This window comes from Aptenodytes patagonicus, chromosome 1 (assembly GCF_965638725.1).
Source record: "Aptenodytes patagonicus chromosome 1, bAptPat1.pri.cur, whole genome shotgun sequence".
In the NCBI taxonomy this organism is placed as follows: Eukaryota; Metazoa; Chordata; class Aves; order Sphenisciformes; family Spheniscidae; genus Aptenodytes; species Aptenodytes patagonicus.
In genome coordinates this window covers 152,041,857-152,069,179 of record NC_134949.1, presented here as the reverse complement: position 1 = coordinate 152,069,179, position 27,323 = coordinate 152,041,857, and the positions used below count along the sequence as shown (strand labels likewise).

At 37.4% G+C, this 27,323-nt stretch overlaps 1 protein-coding gene across 3 annotated transcripts in view; it reads left to right on the top strand.

The window, feature by feature from the left end:
- GABRG3 (gamma-aminobutyric acid type A receptor subunit gamma3) overlaps window positions 1-27,323 on the top strand; it is a 331,782-nt gene that overhangs the window by 12,516 nt on the left and 291,943 nt on the right. For all 3 annotated transcript variants that reach the window (XM_076358900.1, XM_076358894.1, XM_076358911.1), the window contains one exon: window positions 6,620-6,687. In XM_076358900.1, the coding sequence (XP_076215015.1) occupies window positions 6,620-6,687 (68 nt within the window). The remainder of the gene's footprint in view (window positions 1-6,619; window positions 6,688-27,323) is intronic.

Below are 27,323 nucleotides of genomic sequence, written 5' to 3'. Positions count from 1 at the left end.
CCATGCTAAAAGAATATGAGAATATGTAGAGAAGTTTTATTCCAATGCAGTGACCCTGAAGACCTCCAATTTAATGTTTCTGCTTAAAAATAAAAAGTGGTTTTATTTTTTTGATTATTTAACAAGTTTGATTTTTTCTTTTTTTTGATTTTTTTTTAGAACACCTAATTTAAATTGAATGCTGGAAAGCAACACTTTAATTTGAAGCTTACAGTACTTCAGTATATAGAAATATTTCAGTATTCAAACACTCTGTTTTTCCAAAACTAATCTCATAATTTAACCCAAGTAATACAGTTCTTTGCAGATAAAACTGCTCTTTTGTCTCATTTCTAATGAGCCACTTGTATCTTTTCAATACTTATGTATGTCTTGCGTGTGGTCTGTTGGGTTGACAAAGGTGTACTGGTTTTGTGCTGGAGAGAGAAGGCCTTTTACCCAAGTACTTAACAGCAAGGTCCCTTATAATACGACCTTCTCTTTGTGAATGTAAATAATTCATTTACACAGGTAACTTTTATTTAGAGTTTTATTTCCTGACAGTGATTGATTTCTGAAATGACTTGACACAAGCCATTTTTCTTGAGTGGCATTGTAGGTAGGAATGTTTGGTTGACAGTTAATGTTTGCCAAACTCTTCATCTAAACTGTCAGACTCAAAACTGTATGTAGCAGCTGCTAGTTCTTATTTTCAATTCTTTTCCGTAACTTCACCTAAGAAACCTGAGAGGAGGTTAGGAGTATAGCATACAGACTTTTGGGACACCACGGATTGAAAGTTAGGTTAGAGTCAGGAAAAGTCTGAGACATTAATTACATAAGAAAATCCCTTTCTTCTCTCTCCTTCCTTCTGCGATTACCTAGACTATGCTGGCTCTTCCAAGTGTAGAAGTGTATTTAGAAGTTTTTTTTATTTTATTAAAGAGGGTTCTGAGCAAGTATTTGTAAATTGGGCAGATGTACGGTGCTACAGTTGCCATTTTGAGGTTGTGGCACAAACTAATAAATTATTCTGTCATCTTTAAACAAGGAAAACTTTCTGCACATACTATTTTAAAATACTGTTGCTCTTTTCAGCAGTTGTATGGTTTTCTTATGACTGCTATTGTTCATCCAGACCTTGGTTGCTAGCTTGCTAGACTTTGCAGGAACAAATTCTATTGTTGTTCAGTCTTACGATATCACATAGGAACTCACCTCTCCTATGAATATAAGTAAAACAAAAATGGAAAACTTTAGGGATTGATTGTAAAACCAGCCTAACCATTAAGATCTACAGTTTTCATTCCCAAACAACGTAATACTGGAAAAATTACAGCTTGTGCATTAGGGAAAGGTAAATGAAAGGTAAAAGTGCTGAAGGTTGATTGATGGTGATGGTGGGATGTGAAGAATAAAAGTGATTTGTAGTTAATTGAGGGAGTCCGTTTATGTGCATGCTGTCATTCACACTCCTGGACAGAATGGCAACAAAACCTAGCATGTGAATAAAATACCCTGTTCAGAAGACTGTGTTCTCATCCTGGTATTGCTGTCATCCAAACGTTCTTTCAAGTCTGCACCCAATTTTTGATTATCCTTTTGATTTTCATTTACAGTCCCATTTTGGTAGTTTGATCCTAAAACATCGGGGTGACAGTTCTGTCAGAGTTTCTCTGGCTGTAGCAAGTGGAGCGCTTTGACCTCTATCTGTTCAAGCCCGTTCTCTTCTATGCAGGAAGAATGAGTCTTTTTTATTTTCCTCACCAATACCTTTGGAGAATGATAGAAGAGAATCATAGAATCATTTATGTTGGAAAAGACCCTTAAGATCATCGAGCCCAACCATTAACCTAACACTGCCAAGTCCACCACTAAACCATGTCCCTAAGTGCCATGTCTACACGTCTTTTAAATACCTCCAGGGATAGTGACTCAACACTTTCTGTTACTACGTCTTTCTTGAAATGTGGTAATTCATCCTAAAATATAGAAGTTTTAGCTGACCACAGTTATCCCTGAGAAGTGACTTGTTAGCATAGCAGTTGGTTTTACAGGAACAAACAGGTAATTAGGTGTCGCCTATAAGGTCATGTAGGAAAATATTAATAGTCATCATCACTAAGGCAAAGTAAACATTAACACTATAATCACTACTACTATGGTTACCGACAACTGTGTAATGATTTATTACAGCTTTATTCCAATTTAAAAATAGCAATTTATGTGCTAATGAGAAAATGTAAAATATCATTATAGAGTAATTTCAAAAAATTTCTCATTACCGTAGAGCCAATCTTGTTAGTCTTTTGCGTTCAGAAGTCTTGTGGAACTTAGGCAGAGTTTAAGTGGCTGTGTATTTCTGGAACAGAGCTCATATTGTGTTTGTTATGTGGTTGCGTGCCTTCTAAAAATCTAGTGCTAATTGCTTTGCTTCTATAAATATGTGTATATTGATCCATAACATTTTTACCACCACTGTTTTGGGTAAAACCAGAGTAATTTAGACCTGGGAGTTGCTTGAACAATGTAAGAAAGGTTAACTCTCAACAAAAATGAATTTTAATTTTATTTTAAAATTTATGAGAGCTCAGCTAGTTCTACTCATGTTTAAATGAGCTTCCACTAAATATCTTTCTAAACATTAAACTTTAAAAAAAAAATCTAAATATTTATGATTTGTGCAGGAACATAAATGCTGTTTGGACACACTTCAAATGTGGAGGAAGCTATGTGGAGGAAGCTTTCTGTAGGAAGCAAACAAAGTGGTTTCATTCATGAAATAAGCATCAATTCTGAATAGCAGAGATCTATCAAAAATTAAGAGATATTTTAAAAGGACGAGTTAATTTAAAGTACTAAATAAAAGTAATAAAATGTCAGGAACTTAATGCAGATTTTTTCCCTACATGACTTGTGAAATTGTATAACAATCCCTTTGTTCATTTCCTCAAAAGCCTTTTAAAATTCTCCTGATTTATCTGTCAAGTTTTTTACATACACGATCAGCTTGCATATGTCCAAGAGTAAAGAATTCATGGATTTTAATGGGATTCAAGCTCAGGTACTGTTTATTTCACCAGTTTAAATCTATTTAAGCAGGACTACACAAATCCTATGGTCGGCCTGCATGGGTATTTGTGATCAGGGCATTATTCTAGCTGTTTCTGTGTTTCGTTGTTGTCCAGACATACCTGATCTAGCTTTACACTAACTGTCTAAGTGTTCACCTGGCTTCTTAAGCGAGCTTTGCAGGCAGCATTGAATTCACAACTCCTGCGGCTAGGCGTCTTTTGAACTGTCTAAAGTTTGTGGACAAATTTCACTTGGATGTGTCTTTGCAATGTGATAGTCACAAGGCTGACTGGAATATACACTCTGTCTGTCTCAAAGCCATGGCATTTGGATCAGATGGGGACTATTAGCTAAATATTGGCACAACCTTAGTTTTGTTTGCAAGATTGGCTTGATAAATCCCCTCCTCAATTAAAACCAACATGTTTGAAGATGAAATGATTGTGATAAGCAGTTGCTAACCTTGGATAGCACTGTGTAGCAGCATAACACTGCAGTTACTTGGATGTGCTTACATTGTCTTTTAGGGAAAGTTAACTACCATATATTGAAGAATATTTCAAAGAACTTTGAGAAGGTTGGTACATTTGTTGACAACCTTTAATTGCTCTCCTGCATGTGATATACACATGGTTCTGCCAGTAACTTTTCTAAGTTTCTGACAGCTCTTTAGAACTATTTTGGGCTGATGCCGATATCAAAACGGTACTGGAGCTGAGTATCCATTCGTAATCTTATTGCCAACTTTTAGTGAGGTGTTAACACTTTCGTTGTTCAATCAACAAGACTATGAGGACTTTCTTAGTTCAAGAAAAAAGGCTCCATCTGCAGGTCAGCAACTCCATGCATGGCTTAAATCAGTCCACGAACTGAGTGCTCACAAATGCATGTAGTATACAGAAAAACTGAGCAGGCCTTGAAATAATTGGTAATGTAACTATTTATATCTTCCATGAAACTCAGTTTATTTTGAAGACTAGAGGGTTAGTTCTTTCTAATAAGACGTGGTAACTTTAAGACTCAGTTATTTTCTTTTTCATAATGCATTTTGGATGAAGTGATCTTAAAATCTTTACCTCATTATGGGTGGTATTTTGAATTAAAATCCTATGATAACAAATCTAAAATTTATACCTGATGGTTCTTCCGGTTTATATCTGTTTATAACCATGAGAGACCATGTGCAACAAGAACTGTACTCTTCTGTTTTTTCTTTCAAAACCTGAACACATATTTACCATACAATTGTATTAAAATTGTATTTTCTGCCTCTGCCTAGGAAAACAAAATATTATTCAAGGGAACTTTCAGTCTTTTTTGTTGCTGTAGTGATATAATAGCTTACCTGCATTTTTTTAATTTGAATTTCACTGGGAATGTCTGGGGCTAGATGCTGATTTAATTTGACATAAGAAATGGCTGCTGCTTAGTTTTCTTCTGTTCCAAGGTTAGACCTTTACTGTGAGTAAGACCAAATTGTAGCATTAACAAGCAGTGCTTCATTTTTTTGCACTGGAAAAGAGTTTGGCCCAGCACATTCAGGAGAAATTATCATCTCATAATCTATTTATAGTCTTAACTGCAATGATTAAACAAAAATGGATTCTGAGCACTGTGTTCTGGTCCTGAGCTTTGTTCCTGATCGTGCCAAGATTCAATTGCATGCCAATTTGCATCACTAAGTCTAGTCCCATTAATGTTCACCAGAACTCCTTAGTGTTGAACTTCCAGCTAGATATGTTCATAAGCCCTAAAAAAATCAGAGCCCTTTATTCCATGTATGCTATCTTGGTAAAAGAGCTAGCTGTAGTTCCCCGCTATTACCAATTCCTATGTAATGACATTTATTACTGCATTTTGAGGCAAGTCTCATTACCAGAAGCTGCTAGACTCCTATTTAGTTATTAGCTGGGTACAATTATAGTTGCATTAATCAGTTATGCTTGTTTAGCTGAGTTCAGATTTTCTTTTGCTGAAGGGAAGATCCGAGTTTATAAGCCAGTATTTCAGACAATTTGAAACCATGACCTTAAATAATCCTGGATGTTCCGACCATATTCAAAGAAGTGTGTGGTACCTAATGAATTAGAGAGAATGGTTATCATCTTTAACCACTATTTGTACCCACTTTAATGTCTGTTTTTGCAACATTAGATCTGGTCTTCCTAATGATATGTACATACCAAAGTCTTACATGACAAGCCAGCCTGCCTATTTTTTCAGAACCATCTAACTTTTCAGGATGCGGGCAAAAATTATTCATCTTTACATGTGAAGATTCCTGTCTATTTTCAGCTTTGTGCCAGATGGCTTCTTAAGCTTTAGATAAATTAACTGTTATCCACCTGAGATAAGCTCCCCACAGAACCGTGGTATTTAACTGTTCCTCACTTCTCTGCTCGGTAGCTTCCCTGAGAAAAGCTCTCTTGAGTTTTGAGTGGCTGATGTACCTGCATTTCCTCGTTCTAGGGGGCTTGGGGATTGGTGCAAAAAAGTCCTGAGTTCAGCATAGTTCCCAAACTTCAGTGGTTTGAATTGCTCTCTGGAGATTTTTGAAGACCATGGGGAGGGGAAGGTGCCTCTATGGGAAAGGGAGATGTCTAACAGAAGCTGTTGGCCTACTAGGGCCAAGTTTGCATAAATTCTGACGATGCAGGTTAGAACAGGATTTATACTAACTTAGTTTTGGATCGGCTAATCCTGGAGAAAGTAAAGCACCAATTTAGATCTCAATTTAGAGGTTAATGTATACCCTGTGGGGTCGGAAGGAGGGCAGTGTAAGTAAAAAAACCAACATGCCTTTCAGTGTAAGAGTGGCATTATTTTAGAGTTAGGCTATGTCACCAGTAAGAGCTTTCTGAATAATGTTCAGCAGGTACATTGACATCAAAGATGCTAAAAGAAAGATAAATCCTAGTGGCCTCAGCTAAGGAAAGGAGTACAGAGCTTATCCTGGCCTGTTAAATCCTGGAAGTCTGAAAACCTGGAAGACCTTATGAGAAACCTGCATTGACTAAACCAAATCAAAAACCTTTGGATGAATGAATGCAAAGGCAATGTGGGACGAAGGCAATGAGTCTAAATTGAAAGAAGAGTTGCTTAGGTTTAGCTAAATGGATTTCATAGTGATTTTACTCTAAGTTAGGATGATTTCAGGGCTGATGAGATGAGAAAATCTGGAAAGATTTTTTGGTGTGGAACAAACATGCTAAAGGACCTGCATGTTGAGGCAATGGGAAAAAGTGATATGCTGCATTATTTCTAGTTTCATGTCAGTCATCTGGGGTTTTGAGTTTGAGCTACTATGCTTAGCACTGAAAGTTTCTTTAACAAATTGCTGCTGAGATAAATGGGGAACATGATGATGAAGTAGTACAGGCTGTAATTTATGGCAATTTTTGTTGGGTAGGAGGAAAAGAACCTTGTCTTCCTGAAAAATACATAATCCATATTTCTCAGTAGTTCTACCTGAAGAGTAGACCTTACAGTTATTGGGAAAGAAAATATTTAAAGTGATTACTTATGTTTTCTGCAAAATAATATTATTTTTTTTTCTTCTCCACAGTAAAACCAACAGTTATTGATGTTGACATTTATGTCAACAGCATTGGTCCTGTATCATCAATAAATATGGTAAGTGACTTGCTAACAAAGATTTTTATCTGGACTGCTGGTTTTGGCATCAATACTAGCTTTTGAAAAAGACAATAAATACCACTGGGATAAGTTGTTTTGATTGCTGATTTAGTTCTGTTTTCAGCTATAGCTCTGTTTTTCAGATGACTTTTGTGTCTCTTCAAGAGAAGAACAAACCTACAAGCAATATTATGCTCTGTGTTGTCTACCACAAAATGCTGGTAGGTCTTGAATGGTAAAATAGCCATCTTCGGAAAAAAAAAAGTATGAAGCAAAGCTATTGTCAAGAAAATTCTTGAATTAATGATTCAAGAGTCAATCGAATATACAGAGCTTCATAATGTGGAGTTAATGAGAGTCATTGCGTACTATCAGTATATTTATTTGAAATTCATCATCTCTTCAGTGGTTACTTTTCTTTCACTGAGTTATCAACAATCTTTAGCCTTAAAGTATAATTTTGAAGAAGTTATACATAGCTGTACTGCATGTGTAAAGGCAGGAAAAACTGAAAGAGTCTGTCTGATAGTGTGACAATAGTGAACCTGGCAAAACATAACAGTTGGTCAGTTGTTGTGGTCGTCTAACTCCAGGACATTCCTCAGTTCTGCAGAAACACATTCAGATTTAAAAAGCGTAGCCGGTAGCTATGGAGGTATGGGTTGCTGTGGCTGCTTGTGCAACTTCAAGTTTGAATTCAGCACAATATTCCTCTTTGTAAACTAGGCTGAATTTTTTCTTAATACAACTTGGAAATGGAGGACCTGATAATATCTTAATTTACTTAAAGCTCTTATACTAACCTCTTCAAAGCAATGACTTTCTCTTTTTCACAATGATATTCAAAGGCTGCTGTGTACAATGGTCATATAGGAATCTAATAAATGCACTGCATGTATGTTTTGTATTTTTGGAACAAAAGCTGCTGAATTTGAAAGGTAGTCATTCATCCCGATTATTTGGTTTTGCCTATGTATATGGGAGAATGTAAATTATTGCAGCATGTCAAATACTGGGTGGTCAGAGACTCCTATGCCCCCTGACAATGGGAAAACTGGCAAGTAAAGACAGAACAAATTATGTGCTGGAAACAACTTGGCCAGTTACTCAAAGAGTGTGAAATGTATTGGTCATATTTCATGTGAAGCACTGAATGTCAAGCAATGGGAGTACCTGCTCCATTCTTGAACTAATAAATAACTGATTATCTTGCCCTTCCCTGACTGCGTACCCAAATGACTTGTCCTGGGAGTGATTTATCGGAAAATCTATTCTGCTTATGGTCCTCTGGCTTGCATTCATGTATACTCTAGGAATGGGTACTCTATTCAAAAGTAGTGGGGACAATGGTGAGGATGCTTACTTTTCAAAGTCTTTTCACTCTTTGCCCCTCTGAATTAGCTTGTAAGTATCATTTTGGGGTACTGGAAGTGTATGTGGAATAATAATTAAGAAAGCATTTGATCGGAACTGCTTCAGGGAGGAAGAAGGAAATAAAAATAATAGAAGCAACCGGTGGTTCTTGGAAGATTATTATGGCACAGTCAAATCACAACTAGTTTACTTATCCCTTAACTTTGAGTTCAGGATATCTTAAGGCACCACGACAGAAAGATGCACCACGATACCAATTTAAAAAATGCATACTGTATCTCTTTGATAGTAGATGGTCTTATTAGGATAGTTAATGAATGTATGGCATAGAGGTATTTCTTGGTTACAGCTGAAAAAAACTGCGTATAATCTGTAAGGGCAGAATGATAAATAAAACAATGATGAAATATAAAATGTAGGTACCTGAAGTTTTAAGGACTCAAGTGTGCTTAAAGCTGTAACTAAACTTTTGAATAGAAATAGACCTTGTTTCAGATATGCTTGTGGACAGTATATCCCACTGAAACTGAATCTGAACTAGTTAAGCACTTCTGAGTTTTACTTCCGTTCTCAAACCTAATTACCAATATAGGGGATTAACATTAGGCACTCAAATATAGCAAACTCTTGTCCAAAATCTCCATTTCTGCTCTTTTACTTTGGAGTTTGTCCAAACTTACCTGAGAGCAGGAATGAGCTTGCAGTCTCAAATTTACAATGAAGATGGAAGTCCTCCTCACAAACCTACAAACTATGGTGCTGTATGATAACTTGTCTCTCCAGTAGCAGAACTGATTGAGGAGCTACTTTTCCCCCCATTTGTGTTATTTCAACTGTTTGGCTACAGTACGCAGTAGCTCTATGATGCCCTACTGGAAAAAAAAAAAAAAATTAAACAAATTTTGAAATTAAAAATAATAATTAAAAAATAATTTATTTATTTTTAAGTAAGCAGTTTTTCATATAGCCTGTGAACTGCTGGAGCATGGGTACACAAAGAGCTGAACAGAAACAGTAGCTGGAAATTACCTGTGGCAGAGGAAGGGGAAGGAAGGGACCATCTTCAGTCTGATTCCTGTCATATAACTGAACTCTCAAAGAGAGAGGAATGTGTGTGAAAATCGTGTACAGAATTTAGAATAGTATTCTGGGAGAAAAAAAAGAGTATTCTTGTGAGAATCTACATATGCTATATTTCTCAGCAGGAGAGGAGCTTTTAGCTTTTCTCCCCTAAATTATTATTAAAAGTTGAGCTATTCTGTCAAGGCAACTCGGCAAGATGGTAGTTGATTGGGCAAAAAGAAAGATGATTACATTGATTTCCATCTCCTATTTCAAGAGTGAGATCATCAACATGTACAAGGAGGACTTCCCTGCTGTGTACTTCCAAACTTAGCCCTTAGCTCTATCACTTTTTTCTTAATCTGCAGCACTTCTGAGGGAAAATCATGTGGAGCTTCTCTAGAGATCAAACTCTGCAGGTATATTTTCTTCTCAGTTTTCATCAGCACTTTTCATCCTGTGGGTGAAACCTAGGAAGTAAAATAATTTACTTTATCTATTCAATGGGTGTTCTGTTGAATGTTCAAGCCCATTTTGTAGAGCAAAGCTTTTCAGATGTCAATAACTTTGTTGTAATTGTGATTAGACTTGAGTATGAATATTAATATCTCACTGTTTCTTTAACAATCAGGAAAAAGACAGTTGCTACCAGACACCTACCTACAGCAAAGATAACCTCAGATGAATTGTATGTGAATACTTGTGGCCCTGAGGAAAAAGAAATCCTCTTAGACTGAGGCTGGAAGTGCCACAAGGGGAAGAAATGTTAGGGATCTGTTCAAAAAGGCTTGCAGTCAAGGGAAAGGTGATGTTCTCTGTGACAAAGATGACATAATCCACAGGAATATACGGCTGACCCTGCATTCCAGACTGTTTGCAGAGGGTTTATGCCACTTCCCCTAAAGGACTTACCAGTGATTCATTTCCTAGTTGCTTTCAAAAATATCTATTTAGAACCTCAAGTTTTCCAGAAAAAACAGGAGTGATTGTGAGAAGGTAATGTAGCTGCTCTTCTATTAGAGACTCATCATTATAACATCTTTATGATGACAATAGAAAATTGTTTTCTGGATAGACAGTGGTGACCCTTCCTTTGTCTGTGACATGGAAGATTCCTTTGGGGCATAGTCTAAAAAAAGCTAATGTTAAGTAGCAAGAAATGGGAATTGTGTAAGAATAAAGAAGTAAAAGCAGGCAGAATAATGAACTGATTGATACTAGGAGGTAGTCTCACGTGGCAGTGGCTTTGAAGAAGAAAGTAATTTCAGCATTTTGAGCTATGGCATGATGTTATGAAATGACAGAAATGATTGATACTAGGCAAGAGTATTTTGAAATTTAAAACTCGGAGATGTTTGAATGCCTGTTCAAAAATTTTAGGGTGGCTTTTTAACAGAGAAAAGCCATCTATGGTATAAATATCTTGCTGCCTGTCCTTTATCAAAAACATAATAGGATGTGAGCTTGGACTGATTTAAAAGAAACATAAAGTGATTGATTTAAAAGTAAATGACACATGGAAGTTCTGAGCCAAATTAAATCTTCCTGTGTGCATATTATATCCCTTTTTCTTGGTTTTCATCTCTTCATAAAGTAAGTTACAGAAATCTGCAACTTGCCATTTCATGTTACAATGTCATTAGAGACCCTGACTTGTAGGATGCAATATTCATATCTACCGTAAGATTTTATTTCAACCTTTTCTGTATTTAAAAACTTTGTTATATCTGTAATCATAATGAACATGCTTCCACTGCTGTTAGGGATATTCTAAGTGAGTTTTTTAAATGTGAAAATTCATCTGCAATCTTGTTTTTATTTTTTGTCCACACTTTATATTGTAAAACAGGTGTATGAATTCCAGATCACTCAGTTTTCATTTCTCAGTGTCTTTTTTTTTAACACTTCCCATTCAAAATGGTGTCCAGGAAGCATATGCTTTTGCATTAAAATCCATGCTCTAATTTTTGTCAACAACAGCAAAGGTTTATGAGTTGCGTTATAAAACTTAGATCTTAATGTGGCTCACTGTAGCCTGGTTTTCTACAGATAAGCAGTACTGGCTTGTGTATAAAAGAACAGAAAAAGGAGAGAGACCATGCAAAATGCAAAGTGGGAGCCAGATGTAACTGATGGGAAAAAAGAATCCCCTAGAAGTAGTTTTGTGAGACAGAAATGTAAACACACTGAGATTACATAGACTATTAGATCTCAATAGCATCAAAGTCTGTGTGTTTGTGTGTACACACATATAGTCTTAACTGAGTAGCTACAGGAATCTGAGGCTGCAGCACAGGTTGCTGGTGAAGGAAGAATTTGACACCTATATGGTTTTAGCAACTGGAATCTCAGTTTAATGCAGCTATACAGAAAGTATGTTGAAGAGACAGTGTGAGAAACAAGCTTATAAACTGTACTTACCTGTTCATAAAACTATTAATTGGTTATCTGCTGGTTATATGTTCATCTCTTTATTCTCAGGTAATCTGAAAAGGTAATTCATAGAGTGTTTCATCACTTCATTCTTTTGTGTCCACTCTCTAGGCTATATCATATGTCTTTATGGATTCTGTATTTCCCTTTTGTTCAGTTAAGTGTTGTAGAATAAAAGCAATCTTTACTCTTTTTTGCCCCTTAATGTGCTGATAGACTTCTTTGAACTTCAGTTTCAAAGTCCCCACATGCTCATTTTGCTTCTCCAGTAGACATGATAGGTATTTAAAAAAATAGTCTTGATGTGGAGACTTGTCTAAAATATTATTCAGAGCTTATAATTAAGTCTGAATTTCTAGCATATTTTTAGTCTCTATGCCTATTTACTTGATAGCTGGAACTGTTATTGGAGCATCTGCAATTATAGAAACATAATCTGGTGAATCTTTCCATAATAAGGCAAAGCTAATTTAAATCCAGATTTCATCTGTTTTTCACCCCACTATGTAGCCCCAAATATTTCCTTTACAGGCTTCTTCTCAAAGATAATGCAGGACACTATTTGAGCGCAAGCCTGATATCCTGTTGTTCATTGTTAACTTGGAGTGTTTTTTTCTAATTGTGTCTCGCTGTTTTACCTAATCTATTTGTAAAGCAATTGTGTAGGGCGGTGGTTTCTGTTATTTTTGAGGGGTGAGTTTTCCAGTTGGTGAGTTCAGATCATCTCTAAAATAACGGAATGCCTCGGGATGTTTGTGTTTTTCCCTGCAAATTTTACAAGTTTCTTTTTTGCTCTGTGACCTAAAAGAACACTCAAGTCCTGGATTAAATTTTAGTTTGAGTGGGTCTGTTCATTTACGAGGACTAAGATACTAGTCATACACTTAAACATTTTGCTAAATTATGATCAAGTTACTATTCTCTTTTCTAGAGCATATTTATATACTGTCATTAAGTTTGGATCACTCACAATAAAAAAGGTATGAATTATAGAAAACTGTCAAGCTGCATGGATTTTTGCTGATAAATCAAAATCACCTCACATACAGACTCATTCTTGTTGCTTCAAACTCTGGCTATGAAAATGTTTCTGGGAGGTAGCAGTAATAAGCTGAAACTTGAGTCTATCTATGACTTCTGTTCCACCATTGAACTTGTGAGAGGCTAATATAATCTCAAAAGTGAAACAGAGTAGAAGCTGGAGGGAAAAAAATGAGCATGGATTGATTTTTTCAGATATCACCTTGGCAGCTTCTACTTTTGGTCTCCTCTAGAGCACCACGTTGTGTAACTAAAATATGACCTAGCTGATAGACACTTGGATAAAGGCCTTAGGCTGCCCTTGCTTGAGGTGCAATGGGATGGACTAGCATAATGTTCATTTTTCTGTAATGAAGCTTGTGTGCTGTGATGTGTAGCAGCAGAATACTTATTGCTATAATTTACTACATTGGCAGGAAATGCAGTTTGCTTCTTGGAGGAATGATAGTTTCTCTCACAAGTCTTTGGTAATGGACTGATATTCTGTCTGCTGGTCTGTCTTATCAGAGTTCAAGCAGATTGTCAAATATGGATGACTTAGCCTTAGTGTTGTCTCAAAAGGTGTATAACAAATGAGCAATTTACTTTCCGTAATATAGGAGAACGAAATGCCTCATCTGCTCAGTAATGGGCATTGCAAAAAGATCTGAAGAACAGCTGGCCTGCATGTTTTTTCCATAGCTGAACACTGCTACAGTATCTAACAGGTACCCCATCTTTGAGTGAATGAAGTGGCCTTTGTACTAAGTATGGAAAGAAGCTACTTTCCAGCCTGATGCCGGTTCTTATGCGTGATTTCTCCCACTTCAATAACCTATTCCTTGGGCCTGCAGATCCTAGGCTTTAGTGTAAGTGTATGCACTGTTACAGTTCCTTTAGAAAGTTACAGTTGCCTTCCTTGACTATCCAGTGCTACATAGCTTCGCTTTCTTTATTACCAACATTTGGGAAAGTTAATTTAGAAAAGCTATGGCTAAATTTCTGAAAAGGATATTGAATTACTTTAGGGTAAATTGAGGGTCTCTTTGCCTAAATCAGTTTAGTTTTGGGGCAGTCAAGCGTTTATCAAGTTTGTTTTAGAGCTTGAGCTTTCCATGATTGCTCCATGAAAGAGTAATTACTTTTGTGTCCACCTGTTTACTGGATTCCTGCATGATATTGACATAGTTTAAACCATGGTTTTGAGAGTTTGGTCTTCCTTAGTTCTTTCAGTGGTGGATTTACCCAAGAAGCAAATGAATGTTGCTGATTTGTTCCGTAAATAATGTAATTTTTGTAAAATTTCATGGTATAAAGTTTTGGGAATGCAGGCCCAGCCATCACAGCATCCATAGAGTGATTCCAGTGGCATTATAAATGTGCTCGTAGTTAGGAAGGAACATCTGCATACAATGTGACCCCATATAATCCATAATTGGGTCACAGAAGAGTCTTCATGTTTCTGTAAGGTTTTTTGGTTGGTAAAAAGTGAATACTATTCATCAGTGTCATTTAAATATCAGAACAATGCCCTTCATTTTTCACACCATTCTTACAATGAATAAAACCCAGAAGAACCCACGTACCTTAATTTTTTTCCACATGAGAGCTTGTCATCAGTCTAATCGGATATCATTTCCTTTATTGTCTCATTGCTGAAAAATAAGGTTTAGAGAATTGTATTTCATTTCCCTTCATCTTTTTTGGTGAACATGATGTCCCTTGACTCTTAAGTACTCTCAGACATGCTTTTTCTGGTACAGACAAGGAATTTCTGCTGAGTGACTACACAGAACTGAAGAATAAAACAAATGCTTGGTTTCTGCAATTAAAAAAAGTCTACAGACCGCAGGGATGTATCTGTATCCCAGCACCTCGATGCTTTTGTTAACATCACGCACTCTTCTCCTTTTAAATCACTGTAGTCTTCATTTATTACTTTCTTGATCTGGAAAAGGGACTTTTATGTGGTCAAAAATAGTGTTATTCTAGGTTCTTTATATGTTTTTGTAGGTTTCTTCCTCAAAGCTCTCTCCACCTCTGTCTTCTTGTGCATCTGCTTTTCGTTAGACTTGTAAGATACAGGTGGTTCTGCTATACATACTGTGTTGGACAAGCTGTTTTCTGCCCTTAAAACTGCTATCGCCTCCAGAAACTTGTGTCTCTTCCTACTTCCACAAATGACATTTGCAACCCTTGAATGCTGAAGAAATTTGGTGAGGGGAAGATGTTTTTGTAAATGCTGTTAGCTTTTTGTATACTACATAGAAGCCGACAATTTTGACCATAGAGTCTTGGATGTGTTTTAGTTAAACATCTTAGGTATTACAGTGAAGTAGAGTCACTCCATTAAAAATAGCAACAAACATTTTAATGTTAATATAATAATTTTACTAAGTGTTTTTTTAAGTTTTAAATGGTAAAGATAAGGAAACTGCTCAGGGGTCTAAGAGATGAAATTCTCAAGGCTGTTGTGAGATTCTTAAACCAAAGAAGCTGCTACCTTCCTTTCTGACTGTTTTCTGTGCTTGCCCCAAGGCTAGCTGTGTATGCTCGGAGCTTATCTAGGAAACTGCATTCCTTGGGAGACCTGGGAGCAGGGATAACTGATTCTTGCTTTCTCTGACCTGTGTTTGGCATATTTTACAAGGAGAACAGCATTTTCAAAAGTGCTTAGGGAATTTAGTCATGGGAGATATTAAATACTTAGCTACATTAACCTGTTGTAATTCTCATACATATGACTTGACAAATTGAGGACCGTGTTCACAAAGGTATGAAGGTGTCAAGCTCCTTCTTACAGTGCCTAACTTACCATAAATTTCAGTGGTTGTTAAATACTCATATCAGTCTGAGCTCCACTGGTATTTTCCTTGCATAGATAGTGAATACTTGATTTAAGTGGGATTAGAAATTTAGAAGAAATCTGTATAATTCTTGGCAATTTCTTCTTCCACAGGAATTCTGGTCTTGCAAAAATATGTTGTAATAATAGGGTTGTTGTACCTGTTGTGATTTGAGATTTAAAAAAGCAAAGTTTGAAGGAAGGAAATTAGGCCAGCTGTTATAAAGAAGGTATATTTGGAAAAAATGGAGAAACCCTTGGTCATGCAAACATTTCATCATGTTTGACATAGACACAGTGATGATTACACTGTCATGTAATCTGCTTCTGTATTAATATTATTCTATGAAGCCAGAAGTTCCTGTGAAGACTGTATGGGAGAAACAGAACAAATATGATGCATCACAGTGAACTGTAACAGAGGAGGAAAGACAAAAATGGTTGGGTACTATTTTGAGAACATTTCATAAGACAGGCATGCTATTTCAGACCTCCTGGTCCTTATCCTCAAGAGAGATTACTAAAACCTTCAAAAGAAGAAGCCTGGAAACTAAATTTTGTAATTGTGTTGAATATGGACAAGCACAAGCTCAATAGTGGCATTGGGTTTATGTCTTTGTACAATTTGTGCTCCTGGTAACCTCTGCAAGTGGTAACTACTTGTCACCTTTCCTGTCTATTGCACCTTTTCCTGATTCAGTTGTACATACTAACCTTTATCTTTATTGTCTGTTGATTAATGTAACTTATTTTTACCCAGAACATATTCATCTCAACGGGCTTGAAGTTTGTGATGTCTCTTTCAGATCAGAAAAAGGGCATGTGCGCCCAAGATTTTGCGATTTTTTTCCAGCTGTATTGTTTACCCAATAAGAATAAATTACTTCTGTTTTCAGACCTTGCATCTCAGAATCATTCTTGGAAACAGTAGCTACTGGACTCAAGGGATAGTGAGCTTTGGCTGATAGTTCATGTTCGGTAAAGTGCGTTGGATAACTGAGACAAAGAAATAACTGCCATCTGCTTACACACACTGCATATATCAGACACTGATAGTTCTGTGCTTTCAAATGGCTTTTCAGGTGGATGTTTCCCTGAGGTATATTTACTGCAGCATGCACAGTATGGTTTTTTTTGTTACCTAGGCAGCCTATAGATTGAGGTTGAATTACAAGGCAATCAAAATTGTGAACTGTAGAAAGGTATGACTTTATTCTTTCAATTTATAGAGATTATTATATTGTAATAAAACATCTTTTTGTCTAATATTGTCAGTTACATAATTTTACTGCTTTTAGTAGTTGAAGAATTGAGATCACCAAGCTGTTTGCTGGTCTTCCCCGCTGCAAATGGAAATGAAAAATTTCCTTCTGTATTACTTATCTGCCTCAGTCTTGGTCTTCATTTCTCTGGGTGTAATTGTCACTTGATCATATGCTCACTAAACATCTGGCCATCTTTAAGGCAAAGCAGTTTCAATTTTCCTAAATTGGACTTCATGCATTATGCAGATGTTACTTCATTAGACACTGAGATGAGCTATCAAGCTATATTGTTTGGTCAGAATAATGTAAGCTTGCCTCTCCTCTCGATGCTGGTTTGAAATCAGACTAACAATTTTGGATAAATTCAGTTTGTGCAATCATTTTTGCTTGTGATTCAATTAGGGCATACACGGGGATCTAGGTAAATGCAGTCAATGATTTTGTCTCTGTTCCTGACTTATGCTGATACCTATGTGCAATGTCTGAAACAGCATAAACAATAAAGGAGCTAAATTAATCTCTCAGGAAGTGAATGGAACTATGCCAGGCATAAATTTGAGCCACGTTCTCCGAAAATATTCCACACTGAGAAGCTAAAAGTAAGATCCAAAGTAACCCAAAGTTCATTTTGGTAATAGAACATATTGGATCCTCACTGCCTTCTGTCTTTTCTTTTAATTTGCACTATTGTGAAGAGTGCAAAGTCAAACACCAGTAAATTGGGGAATTTCTTCTGTGCTGGATGGGGCTAAATAAACAGGTGATGTATACAGCAGCAAAGGATCTGCCTGCTGCCTAATATTGTGCTCTGAATTCCACAGGGGGCCCAGGTTCTCACCTGACATAAATGGCTGACTGCATCAACATAAATGGAAATGTGCTGATCTGTGCTAGTCCATAGGCTCCTGCTTTCAGAATTCTTTTTTCCTAAGTACTTTTCATTGTTTCCAGATTAAAAGGTTACGTATTAGGAGGTTTTTTTGCATAATCCTATAATCTATTATATCATTCTTTTGTAAAGTGTATTAAAAAAAAGAAAAAAAAAAAGACTGCAAGATTTTCTGATTGCACTCACCTGAAAGCTGCTAAGTTTATCTTCATTATTTTCCCAGCAATGTGTTCTCTAACTCTCTGGTTTTATGTAAATTTATGTATTTATGTAAATATGGCTGAGCATTTCTTTGCCATCTGGATGCTACTGTAAGAATGGTATAAGAAAAGGAAAGTGAAAACAAATGTAGGAAGCCCAGGAGAACACCTTAAAAAGATAAAATTGGACCTGTATTTTGGGAGCTGCCTAACTGGACCAGCACACAAAGCTTTTGACAGATTGTGGCACAGCTAGATTAGCCACCTGCAAAGAGGCAGAATAAAAGAATTATTTAGGAGTTTCTTTTGGATTTCCAAAAAGTCTGGCTAAACTGGTATCGTGTGAATGTTCTAGCTAATGGGAACAATGGTAGGTGATGCATTGAATGGTCAACTCGTGCTTGTTCTTCGGTTTAGCCCAGATTTATGCATGAAACTTTTGCTGACGTAGCAGTGTTTAGGACTGTGACTTCTTTCAAAATACCTCACCAGAAAAGCCATCAGCTAGAGTATGGAGTAAAAGCGTTTTGCTCATAAAGCCCACTGTGCTTGGAGAATCAGCAACTGGGTACAGCTCTTGGGTACAGAAGTACCTGTGCTGGCAGTTACATTTGCTGGCATTGTGCAAGTAAAACAGTATCAACAGATTGAGAGGATAAGCTTATTTAGCAGGAAAAATATAAACATCAATTTACTTCTCACACAGAAAAAAAGCCATACTTTCCTAGGTCTCATGCACCTGAAAATTTTTTTTTTTGCTGTTGCTAATATATCTTAGCCTGTACGTATATATATGCTGTGATAACAGATTAGCATCTCTCAAATTTTAAACTCTCCATAGGTCTAGAGTTACAAGGGTCTCTGTAAAACTCTTTGAATAAAATGACAAACAAACCAGCAATCAAAAACTTAATTAAATAAAAATGAGGGACATGACAAAAATCTGTCAGCTCCTAAATAAGTGACCTGATTTATGCCGAGTATCACATGGAAGTCAGGAACTGGACTTTAAAGTGCTCTTTCGTTATTTTTATGTCTAATTGAACTTTAGGCTCAGCTTCCATTTTCGTTCAGAATCTGAAGCCCTTCCATGGGCTAAATCTCCAGTTGTTTTAACTGAGTATTCTCCAGGATGAGATGCAGGACAGGGTCAGTGTTACTTAGAAAACTGTAGATAATTTTAGCCTTACCTAGTAATGTGTTCCCGTGAAACTATCCTGGATTATAAAATTACAAGAAAAAATGTGATATAAGGGTCTAAGTAGTTGGGGTTGATGTTATAATCTAATTGAAAGTCTATGTAATATTTTTCTTTATAAATACTGGTTTTCAGCTGAGTATTGTAAAGATTTGGGGTAAACTTTTCAACAGCAGATATCCATCACAAAACTTTTATTTGTCAAAAGCAGTTCAGGCAGTGGTTTGACTATTTCTGAAACAAAACTAGGAAGAAGCATATTTTTCGCATTCAAAAGTGAGTGACCCTCCGCCTCTCCCCAGATTTTACTACCTCATGCTAGTTAGAAAGGACATTAAATTTTAAGGCTCTGGGGAGGAGGGAGAGAGAGAATGGTGCATTTCCTATATGTCAGAGATGCCTTCTGTTGTCACTGTGAAAATCTGCCTGCAAGTCTGTTTGCACATGCTCTGCAGGGCAAAACAATTTTAGCAGCTTAAATCCCTTGATTCCACCTGTGTTGCATATGTTGCAATGTGAGTGTGGGCCAGATTTCCTGGAGAGCTTACATTTGAGCTGCTGCAGCTGATGTGAAAGAACAGTGTCTGTGCTCATAGTGATCTTGCTGCACCGCAGCAGCATGGAGGAGGGAGTTGCCTGATTGCAGTGGACGAGGGGCTAGGGGTAGTGTCAGGTGCCGGAATGCATGAAATAATCAGTGTGACAAGAACTGACAGACATGGGTGTTCTGAAGAGGGTAGAAGACTGAGGACTGGCTGAGTGTAATGAATAGGAGTGGACTGAAGAGTTGGGGTATGGAGAAATCAGGATTGGAGGTGAAAAGAAAGAGCAGAGTGAAAAGAAAAGGGACATGCCAGGGAGAATGGATGGGAAAATCTATTAACTCCTCTAAAGTCTAAGAGGGAATTCAAGGCCATGCTTATATTCCTTTTCATAGCTGTGTGCAAGTTTGGATATAAGCATCTTGATTGTTATATTCATATTGCCTATGGGGACGGCTATCAGCTATGAACTAGTGTCTATCTATTTTGCCTTATCTGGGCAGCCAACTGAGTCGCTCTAAAGGTGGAGTGAGTGTGCAGGGCCAGTGTATAACTGGAAAGATGACCACACGGTCTAGGCTTAGGCCTGGATATACTTAACCCAGAAGAACTGTGCAGGTGTAGCCCCAAATTCCTTACTATACTTACGCTGACTTCAAACCTTTGTGAAATGTACTGGCAAACTCTACTGATCCTCAAAGGGAATGGCAAGCAATAGTTAATAGTTACTGGGAGCTAAGATGGTCTTTTAGCTCAAACAGAGCTCGCTGTGATGGAGCTAATATTTTGAACTCTATTTACCTACAGAAATGACGATATGGTGGCATGTAATGATTGTTTTGTACGTAAAAAGCTGGGAAAGTATTCACAAAAGTTATATTTAAAGACTGGGATTGAAAAGTCAAAGTTACGGTTGACTTTTTTGCTCACTTACACTCAAGCATGATAATGCCTTCCTGCATTTCTTGATAATCCACTATGTTTATGCAAAAACAGTTTCTCCTCCAGCATACACAAACCTTCTCTGATCTGGGACTCTGTTCATTAAAGGAGATTTCTCTGTATTGCTATTGCAGTACCAGTGGGTGTTTGTAGGGCAATGACAGGTAGGTCCTGAGGCTGAAGCAGCAGAACGCTACTCCAGTAGAACTAGATCCTGCTTCTGCCAAAGAAAATTTGGTAGGACGAGGGACAAGATGTTTATAGCAAACTTCTCAAACGGCTATTAGTTGGATGTTCCTCACTTTAATTTGACACTCTGTGATCTGATATACAGCAGTGCAATAGAGACTGAGCTGATGAGTGTTGAATATAAATCCTATGGCATTATATATTACCTAATAGAAAATACTCTGAAAAAACCCAAGAAAACCTTGTTTTGAGCCCCTAAAATTTCTGTGAACTTTTGATTTAATCTCTGCCTCTGAGATTGAGAGTAGGATGAGACTTTTCTGAAACTCCTTTTCTGAGAAAACATCTAGGAAGATGAGTGAGTATTAGCCAACTTGACATATATTTCTTGGCAGATATTAAAACTAAGTGGATGGAAAGGACCTTCATGAAATTCTGGGCTTTCCTTATATTTCTTACTGTAAATTGGCATCAGCTACAAACTTCATGGGCTCTCCTAAGAGAACTAGAAAACAGGGGCTTCCAGTTGGCAATCCTTTCATACACAACCGAGGAACACACTGTCTTGTCCTCATTTTACCATCTTCTCTTTGCAGCTGAGAGGTATAAGTTCTTCTGCAATAAGGCATGATTTAGGTAGGCTTCATATCCTGTTGCTGTTTAAAGAAAGTGGTTTGATTTCTTTAATAGCTCAGTCATGGGTTTCTGGGATGGCCAGTGAAAGTAGCTTTGAGACTTAAAAGGCATCCTTCACTGGTACTGTATCAGGTGCAGGTGTAGTTCCATCTTTGGTGAAATGCTTGAATTGATATTAGATTTACCACATAGCTTTTTTGTATCTGTGTAGAGGAGGTGTTGGAAATGGCTAGGGATCTCACTTTCTGGGGGAAATTCCTTTTTTTTAATGCAGAATCTACATACACGTTACCTGACAAAAAGTTTTCGAAGGATGGATTGCCTGCATGTTGTTTGACTACATCTGTTTCAGGACTAGTTTAAAACAAACAAATGAACTGGACAAAAAAAAAGTTACCTGAAACTCACCCAGATGCTGCTATGATCAACAGGAGATATGCCTGCAAGAAGCGTGGCAGCCTGCTTTTGGGCAGAAGGGCAGCTTTGTGCTGGGAGCTGGTTGATGAGAACGGGCAGATTGCTTTTGTTGTTGTTTTTTAAATAAACTGTAAACTGGCATTTCTCATTTAAAACGTGTGAGTTTCTAATAACCTTTAAAAGAGCAGTTTTCTACTCAGGAGTCAGGAGAATTTCTTGAACTCGAAGTAGAAATACCATGAGCGAAGAAATAATTAGCGGCCCTTCAGTTGGAATGTAGGAGAATGAAGATCAGGTTTTTTGTCCTGCCTGGAAAAGAGACGGGACTCAGGAGTTTACTACTGAATGCTACCAAAACTGGGTAATTAGTGGTTGGTAATTAGGTTGGTGGTTTTTTTTTTTCCCCCTACTCTGCAGTCATTTCCATGAATACTTTGCGCCCCTCTTAAGTGATTATTGCAGATTCTCAGAGACAAAGGAACATAACCTATATTTACTAAAAAGACATAGTATAAGTAATTCACAGTGATAAGAAAACTGGATGAGGAAAGTAACCCAGCTCATATTTTGAAGGGAGACACTCTGATACTCCCCAAATAATACCCCATAATCTATTTCCATATAATTTATGAAATGCTGTTACTGAAGGGGGGGGTGTGTGTGTGCGGGCAAAGGTTAGCAGAAATCTTTCTTTTCCCCTAAATATTCTGATATAGTTAAGCAAGGAGCACTCCTTGAATAAAGAAGATAAAGGATTAGATGGAGGTCCAGTGTAATTTGCTTGAAGGCATATGACATATGGTAAATTCTACATCATGTTAGGAGAATGCAGTTGTTGGAAGTAAGGCTTTACAGCTTTTTGGCAAGTAAATTAACTCCCTGCTCACTTTTTGATTTAAAACTAGTGCATTTTGAAATCAGCCTGTAATTTTTAATGTCATTCCCGTGAATGGACAAAATCTGTCAGTCTACAGATGCAATCTTCTATTTTCTATGGTAGGCATCTTGCAGAAATTTATTTTAATCAGTGAATTTTTGATTATAATACTTGCCAATAATGCTTGCTCATGTAGAAACAAAAATTTGAGTGTAACAAGCTTTTCTACCCAAGATATGATTGGCTCTGTGTTTTCCTTCAGATAACCAGAACTGACAGACCTATCCAATCCATAGCTTAAAGGCAGGACCTGAAATACAGTATGAAATACTGCTTCTTTTCTGCTCCTTCTCTCAACAGATTCTCAGCAGATCAGTGCTATTTTTCTCTTCATCTGAGCTTTCCTCAATCCATTTTTTTCCTCTCAGAAATTGTGTATATTTTTAGAAAGCCTCTGAAGTAAATATGATTATGTTGTTTTGGGGTTTTTGTTTTCTCCAGAGGACAATTGTGTGGTAAAGTTGCCGTCTCCTTGGCTTGTTGTTCCCTTGCATTGCCTCACCTCACCTCGCCTCGCCTCGCCTCGCCTCGCCTCGCCTCTCCATTTTCTTTCTTTTCTTTTTTCTTCATGGCTAGTTTCTCAATGACTAGTGTTAGTCATTACATTTCAAGCTGTTACATGCAAACAATTGTCTATTTCCTCCTCTGTGGAGGAAAAAGAGAATTAATTTCCAAGATGAGACCATTACTGTCTTGCCCCTCAAGAAAACAATGCCATTCGATCAGGTTCCCATATCTTTGCATGTCATGCTAAGCCTGCCAAACAGGTTAACTTCTAAAAGCAGGAAGAGGGATCTGATTGCTCATGAATATCCCCACTTTTGCTCTTAATATAGAAAGTTGAAATATTTTCTGGAGTTCTCAGGTGGTTTTGAATCTTGAGTGTGTTTGACTTTTTCTGATGTGATTCAACTGTGCAGGCCAGTGGCCTGATTCCAGTTTTTAATGGATCAGGTGCATGGCAACATGGTCCTTTCTACCCCTGTTATGCTATAATGCTGTTAAGCTAACAGACTCCAAGAGCCCTGCTGAGAGGATTTGTTGATTTGCCTGTGGATGTTGGAAGGAAATGACAGAATCGCTTTGTACCTGCAGTCTTCCATCTCTTGTGCTGTAATAAGCAATTTAGTGTTGCCAATTATTCCCTCTATAGGCTGTGGCCATAAAATTTTGTCAGACCTTTTCTTCAGCAAGGGAAAACTAGTGGGAACATTGAGGCTATTCTTATGTCAGGTACGCAAGACACAGTACAATCTTTTTAAATGATTCAGGTAGGTAGGTGTCACTGCTGGCTGAGAGAAGTCATGAATGGAAAAAGTATTGGTTGTTGTCCTAGATGTAATACAGGTAATGCTTCATGACGGAGAGAATAAAAGATGTGCTATAAAGAAAAGAGAGTGTTGCCATTATTGTGGGATTGCTGGATGTGTCTTCAAGCTAAGGGATATTTGTGCACCTTGAATGCTCTGATAGTCTCAGTTGGCTTTGTGACCAGAAGGACCTTTCTATATCATGCTCTTATAAAGATTATAAAGTTGCAGTTACTTTAATTTATAATTCACAGTAGCTGTCCTGACACTTGCTTTACAGATCACAGAATCCTATGTTTGTTTGTAACAGCTGTATATTGATTGGCTAGGTCATTGTTGTTAGTGAACACTGAGTTGAAAATGCCTGTGCTTTTTGCAGTGCTTGCTACACTGGGAATACAATCCCTGCCTGAGATTTCTTGGTCTGAAGAGAATAAAAAGACTGTTATGAGCAAAGAATGACTTGGTGCTTGAGAGGGAACATTAAGTATGTAATAGCAGCAACCAAAGCTAAATTAGTTAAAGGGGAGGAGAAATCTCTCAATAATTAGTAACTGTAAAAATTTTGTGAGAGAGCTGGTTTGTAGACCAGACAATGGACAGGTTTGCATAAAACCTTAAAGCCATGCTTGAAGACACTATTTATTTATGCAGGGCAATAAAAGCCGAAGTGTCCCCTGTGTCACTGAACTGATTCCATGGTGCTGTAGGAAGCCATGTAAGCTAGTCCTTTTCATGTATCCTTCTTTAGGCACCTAAACACTTGTTTTCTAATTCTGTGGATCGGCTGATCAGATTTTTAAATTTAGATCATTCTGATGAATGCAGAGATTAGCATCTCCTTCTTTTGCTGGGCTAGTGAAGAAGCACATCATACACAGTGTAGAATGGCTTTTCTTTATATTTCTTGTATCACAGGAGAGCATGAAATCTAGGCTGCCAGATACACCATGCTGGATATGGTATATGAACAGAGGAAGAAATGATCTGTACACAAAAAAAAGGTGGGGGGAAGCTGGAGGGAAAATGAGTCACTTTCTGAGTTTCATACAGTCTGTCATTGGTTGAGGTGGAAATAAAGCCCAGACACTCTGGCTATCTGTTTTGTCTCTCTTAAGGGATACTGCTGCAAGCTGCTGGCATTGCATGGCTAAACATAAGTATGGTTGTCTTTAACATAAGAGAAGCATATAACCAGAATACCATCTGGAAAGAGTGAATGGAAGAGCTACTGAAATCCGTTACTGATGGCATATTACAAAGGAAAGGTTCTACTCTGAGTTACTCTGGTTCCGTTCACTGTAATTCCTCTTTACTCCAGTTCTTTCTTAATTTCTTACTTTCATTTCCCTTGAAAAGTCCTCTTTCTGGCTTTTCTTTCCTTTCCCTGTAGCTTCTCCTTTCCTAACTTACGCCACTCCACGTCTTCATAACATTGATTTCTCCCTTCCAGCAGAACTGTCGCACAGTTGGCTACTCTTCCATAACTCATTCTGTGCAAGATTTTTAGCTTCTTTCTGTCCTTGTTCTATCATGCCTACCAAGTCTTTAGGACATAGGACATTTATAACAGTGTGTACAGGAGAATTGTAGTGGATTTTACCCTTTGTATAATTGCTTTCTAATAAATATGATTAATATTAAATGCCTACTATTAGCCTAATATACAGTCTGTACTGAAATTAAAAATATGAGGGATACTTATGTAAATGTCAACGCTTACAGTTGTAACATTTTAAGACTGCAAATGTCAATCTATGCTATGTAATGGTGTTTGCCTGTGTGTGAAGTAGATTATAATCACTGATGGATGACTCTTAAAATTTTCCAAAGTTCACACAAGTTAATCAATCCGAAGTTTAGATGCTTTTACAAACTACTGAATTTTTTCAATGTGCAAATGGAGTGGAAATCGAGGTGGGCCAGGATTAACTAAGAAATTGCCGAAACGTTCAAAATGAAAATTCAAACTCCAAGGAAATTGGGCGGTAAAGCATTGCTTAAGGTATGTGATTGAAGATTCTCATCAGTTTAGACATCCTTATGTGGTCATGGAAAAAATATTAGCAGGAGAGGCCTCTCATTCATTATACATGCAATTACAAAAATGGCATGTGAAAGGGATCAAGGGGGATGATTTTGACTAATCAGTGAGCTAGTTGAAAAAGACTGTGATGAAATTCAGGTTTCCCATATTTATCTGCTCAATTTCTTTCTTCTTAAATGGAAATCTTTAAATTGTGATTGCAAGAGCAGGGAGCAGTCCTTTCCACAGGCAATGTTTTTCATTTTTTAATCCTGGGCTTTTCAAGTGATAGACCAAATATAGGAAACATTAAAAAATCATGGTTAAAGCAGAGTGTATATCTAGCGATTCCTTTAGATTTGAACAGAGAGAATTTTGACACTCAGTTTCTCTGTAGTCAGAAGTAGAAGTCAGATTTGAGTCAGCAGAGGTGGACACCTGGGTAGTATTCCAGTCTAGCATACAGGTTGTTTCAGTTGCAGGGTCAGAATCAATATCTTGTTTGTTGTCATTTGCCACTCTGTCCATTTTGTTGGACATTTGATTAAAACAATGCATGAATGCATTTTTATGCATGTCCTTAGCATGAATGCAATTTGTGCTTTCAATCCTAAGTTGAGTAGGAATGTGTGAATCAGCTAAACATGGGCTTACCTTGGATGAGAACAAGTGGTTGTTAAGTTTAAATACTTACTATTAAATAAATTGTTGGTGTTTTGCTTTTTAAGTCACCAGCAAAAAACCACGATTATGTAGCTACTGATAGGAAAAAAGTAGGAAAAAGTCATTCTGCATCCATGCTTAGAATCATGGAATAATTTAGGTTGGAAGGGACTTCTGGAAATCTAGTCATCTGGTCATCTGGAAATCTGTCATCTAGTCGAACCCTCCACTCAAAGCAGGTTCAGTTAGATCAGGTTGCTCAGGGCCTCAAGCCAGCGCAGTTTTGAGCATCTGCGAGGATCGAGATTCCAGAGCCTCTCTGCGCAGCCTGTTCCAGTATGTATGACCACTGCCATGCTTTAAGAAAATGTAACTTATATCTAACTGGAAATTGCTGTGTTCTGTCTTGTGTCCATTGCCTCTTGTCCTGTCTCTGTGTGCCTCTGAGAAGAGTATGGCTCCGTCTTCATTATATACCCTCCCATTAGGTAGCTGAGGAGCTGCCCTTAGCCTTCACTTCAGGCTGAACAAATCCAGTTCTCTTAATCTTTCTTCATATGTCATGTTTTCCAGTCTCCTGACGATCTTGATGGTCACCTGCTGGACTTGCTCCAGTATGTCAATGTCTTGTAGTGAGGCGCCCCAGACTGGCACAATACTCCAGATGCAGTCTCACAAGTGCTAA